Here is a 3,428-nt window from a genome sequence, read left to right on the forward strand (position 1 = left end):
TACCACATAATCAAAGGAGAATCACACTCACACAATTGCAACATCATTATAAAATGTAATAATAATAATGAGTGGAAAATACACATGAGAAAATATATATTATGCCTAGAAAACCTTTAGTGTTGAAAAGTGGTGAGAAAATGTAGGATGAATGGTAATTGTCAACGGTGGAAATTGGTGGTCTTCAGATGGTAACGTAGAAGAAAGGTTGAAGAAGTTGGCGTTCTAGCCATTAAGCACTAGGGGAGAGGACCTAGTAGTTGAATGTGTTCCAATTGTTGTGATAGAAGTTATTGATTTAATATGCATACATGTTTATTTGATACCCATACTTGTTATTTAATGTCCAATTCTTTTGACAACATTGCACTAATAGTTGGAACTTTAAAGTTGTTATTGTTGATTATGACTACCAATAACTAAATGAAATGTACAATTAGCTGTAAAAAGAAACCAATTATGCGATGCCACATCAGCTGCATAAGTATTAGGGCCCCTTTTGCATGACCACTGGTCTCTTTTTTTGGGGGGTTGTTTTGGACACCTTGGCAAAAAGCATGCTGATGTAGCATCATATTTGATGATGTGACTCTGAAACCTTAGTTATAAGTAGGGGACTTGCCAAGTAAGTTAATATAAAAAATTGGGAGTGATTTGAAATTTCCACGTAAGATTTTGAAAAGCATGAAATTAAGATGCACAACTATTAGATCCTATCCTTAGAATTTCCCTTTATATAGTTGAACATGATATATTAATTCTCAATGTACCGCCACATATCACCTATAGGACCCCTCACGACATCACCAGCGGACCAAGGATTGATATTGACATCTAGGCCATTCCCACCAATCTTATCCTTAGGACCACCACTTATTATGTATTGGGTCTGTATTCAAACGAGCTCACGTTTGAGTTTCTCCTCTTGATTTCTTTCAACTGCAAATAGCCTATAATTGTAAACGATGGCAACCCAACACCAACTTCATGTGGTGATGTTCCCTTGGATTGCACACGGCCATATAACACCCTTTCTAGAGGTGACCAAGAGACCCCTCTCATATGAATTCAGAATTTCCTTTGTCTCCACTCCACTTTACATTGCATGGATTAAAAAGCGGATAGCGCCTGGTATTGAGCTGATTGAGCTCCCATTGCCATCTGTAGATGGCCCGCCCGTAGGCGTTGAGTCCACCGTAGGTTTATCCGAGATAGGAGGAAAAGACTTAATACCGTTGCTCTTCCAAGCCCTAGATCTTTGCGAACAAACCTTCGCGACACTGCTGAAACTGCTTTCTCCAGATTTGGTCATACATGATACGACGCTGTATTGGACTCCTCTAGTTGCCGCCAAGCTGGGCATTCCCACAATAAATTTCACGGTGATTAGCATGACGTCCATGAGTTTCATAATAGGTCAACAAAGGCACGGACTGCCCGAAATCTCCACGTCTAGCGATCTCTCCTCTGTGATCATCAACAACCGACTCTTAGAAGCGCAGAGTCTGCTGCCCTTGTGTCCAAACAAGCAACATGGTATTTGTCAAGGCCTCAGCTTCATGGACCGCCTTTGCGTCTCTGTGGAGGAAAGCTGGGCAACGGTTTGCAATACTTGCCTAGAGTTGGAAGGCAAATTTATGGACTATTTTCAGAGAAGCACCGGGTGATTAATGTTTCCCGTGGGGATTTTAATGCACAGACTACCCCCGCAGCCGGCTACAGAGACTTTCTTGGCCTGTCTGAATAGGCAGCCCGCTCGTTCTGTGGTGTTTGCATCCTTCGGCAGTGAATTCCTTCTCACCGCCCAGCAGCTCGGTGCTCTCCTGTTGGGCTTGGAAGAAAGTAAAATTCCATTCATGTGTGTTCTTACTGGCCATGCGACGGCTGAGTTGCAGCAAAGGCTTGTAGATCGCACCAATGGAAGAGGACTCGTGGTTACAGAGTGGGCGCCTCAATTGTATATATTGAACCATCCTTCCACTAGAGCTTTTCTTTCACATTGTGGGTGGAATTCTGTGACAGAAAGCCTGAGGTTTGGAGTGCCTTTTGTTGCTCTTCCAATCCAGTACGAGCAGGGGTTAACTGCTAGGCTAATTGTGTTAATTATAGAAGAGCAAAGAAAACATAAAACAAACACCAAACAACACAGAACACAATAGTTTACGGGGTTCATCATAATTGGCTACATCCTCTGGAAAGCAAGAAGAATCATCTATTAATCAATTTTGCAATACATAAATTTACACACATATTTATACATTCACATACAACTGTGAATCGAAGAGTTGAGAAGGTGAATGGTCATTTGATCATTGGACTTCACATTCCCAACAATCTACCCTGTGGAGACCAACTAGTACAGCCATGCACAATGAAATCCCTACATTTCAATTTCAATTCTTAGATTTCAACAAGGCCTTGAGAAGATTTTAACTGTACCAGAATTTGCTCACAAACACTTTGAATTAATCTTCTCCAAATTAAACTGGAGTAAGAAATATCTTCTCCAACTACAAACTCAAGCACCAACATGCCCATCAAACCATCAGGTTCAAAATAAACTCCTCCTCCATCCACAGATAACCCTTTCTGCAGTGTAGAACTTTCAGCCTGTTGATCCTTCACAAAATATTTGACACTCTCCATTACCAGAAGCTTCACAGCCTCACAAATGAGCCTCTCATCATATATCTCCAACTGTGATACTTTACCATCCTTGGTAGTGTAAGAAATGCGCTCAAGCTGGCAATTCCAGATATCTTCACATTCAATTATGTTGCCTTTGTAAAGCTCGACAATCTTTAGCTCCATTGTCACAACATGACTTGCTGCTTCGGGCAACAGCTTCACTGGAATCCCCAAACTTCGAATGAATATATGCTCATTCACCGAGACATCTTGAGCCAACACCAGTTCGAGAACCTCATTCTCCTTTTGCTACATCCTCGCCACAAAGTGCAAATACACATCAAAAAGATGTCAACAATTGACATTTTCTTAAGGCAAATCACCTGTATCGGTTCGAAACACCATGCCCACATTCTTAAACCCATGGAAGAGACCATATGCCAATGTCGACTCTCCAAAAAATGAACTCACCCTTGCACAAATGCCTTGGCAATAGTATCTACATTAGCAATCCATCGTAGTGATTGGAATTATGAATTTTTATTCTGGTGACTTGGAGCATAGCCATATGGTCGTGGAATCGAAGTTGTGAGAGGGTATGGGTTAGATACCACAACTATCACACATTGATGTCGACTATTCATCCCCTATGTAATGCTAACTACAGTTTGGCTTTTCGCAATCTGCTCAACGAGCTTGTCCTCGATTTTTATGTAAGCAACTGCAGAGGGCGTTGTCCTCTGTCCGTCCACATTCCTAATAGACTTGTTTCCTTCCATGGTCACCACTGAAATGAAGGG

At 41.5% G+C, this 3,428-nt stretch overlaps 2 protein-coding genes across 2 annotated transcripts; both read left to right on the forward strand.

The window, feature by feature from the left end:
* Nucleotides 1–965: 965 nt before the first annotated feature.
* On the forward strand, nucleotides 966–1,667 carry LOC131041073 (putative UDP-rhamnose:rhamnosyltransferase 1). Its single transcript, XM_057974049.2, has one exon. The coding sequence runs from the start codon at nucleotides 966–968 to the stop codon at nucleotides 1,665–1,667; it is 702 nt and encodes a 233-aa protein (XP_057830032.2).
* A 3-nt stretch (nucleotides 1,668–1,670) lies between these two features.
* LOC131065339 (putative UDP-rhamnose:rhamnosyltransferase 1) lies at nucleotides 1,671–2,159 on the forward strand. Its single transcript, XM_057999830.2, has one exon. It carries the CDS (start codon nucleotides 1,671–1,673, stop codon nucleotides 2,157–2,159), a length of 489 nt encoding a protein of 162 aa, XP_057855813.2.
* The last annotated feature ends 1,269 nt before the right edge of the window (nucleotides 2,160–3,428 follow it).

The sequence above is a fragment of the Cryptomeria japonica genome, chromosome 11 (assembly GCF_030272615.1).
Source record: "Cryptomeria japonica chromosome 11, Sugi_1.0, whole genome shotgun sequence".
Taxonomy (NCBI): Eukaryota; Viridiplantae; Streptophyta; class Pinopsida; order Cupressales; family Cupressaceae; genus Cryptomeria; species Cryptomeria japonica.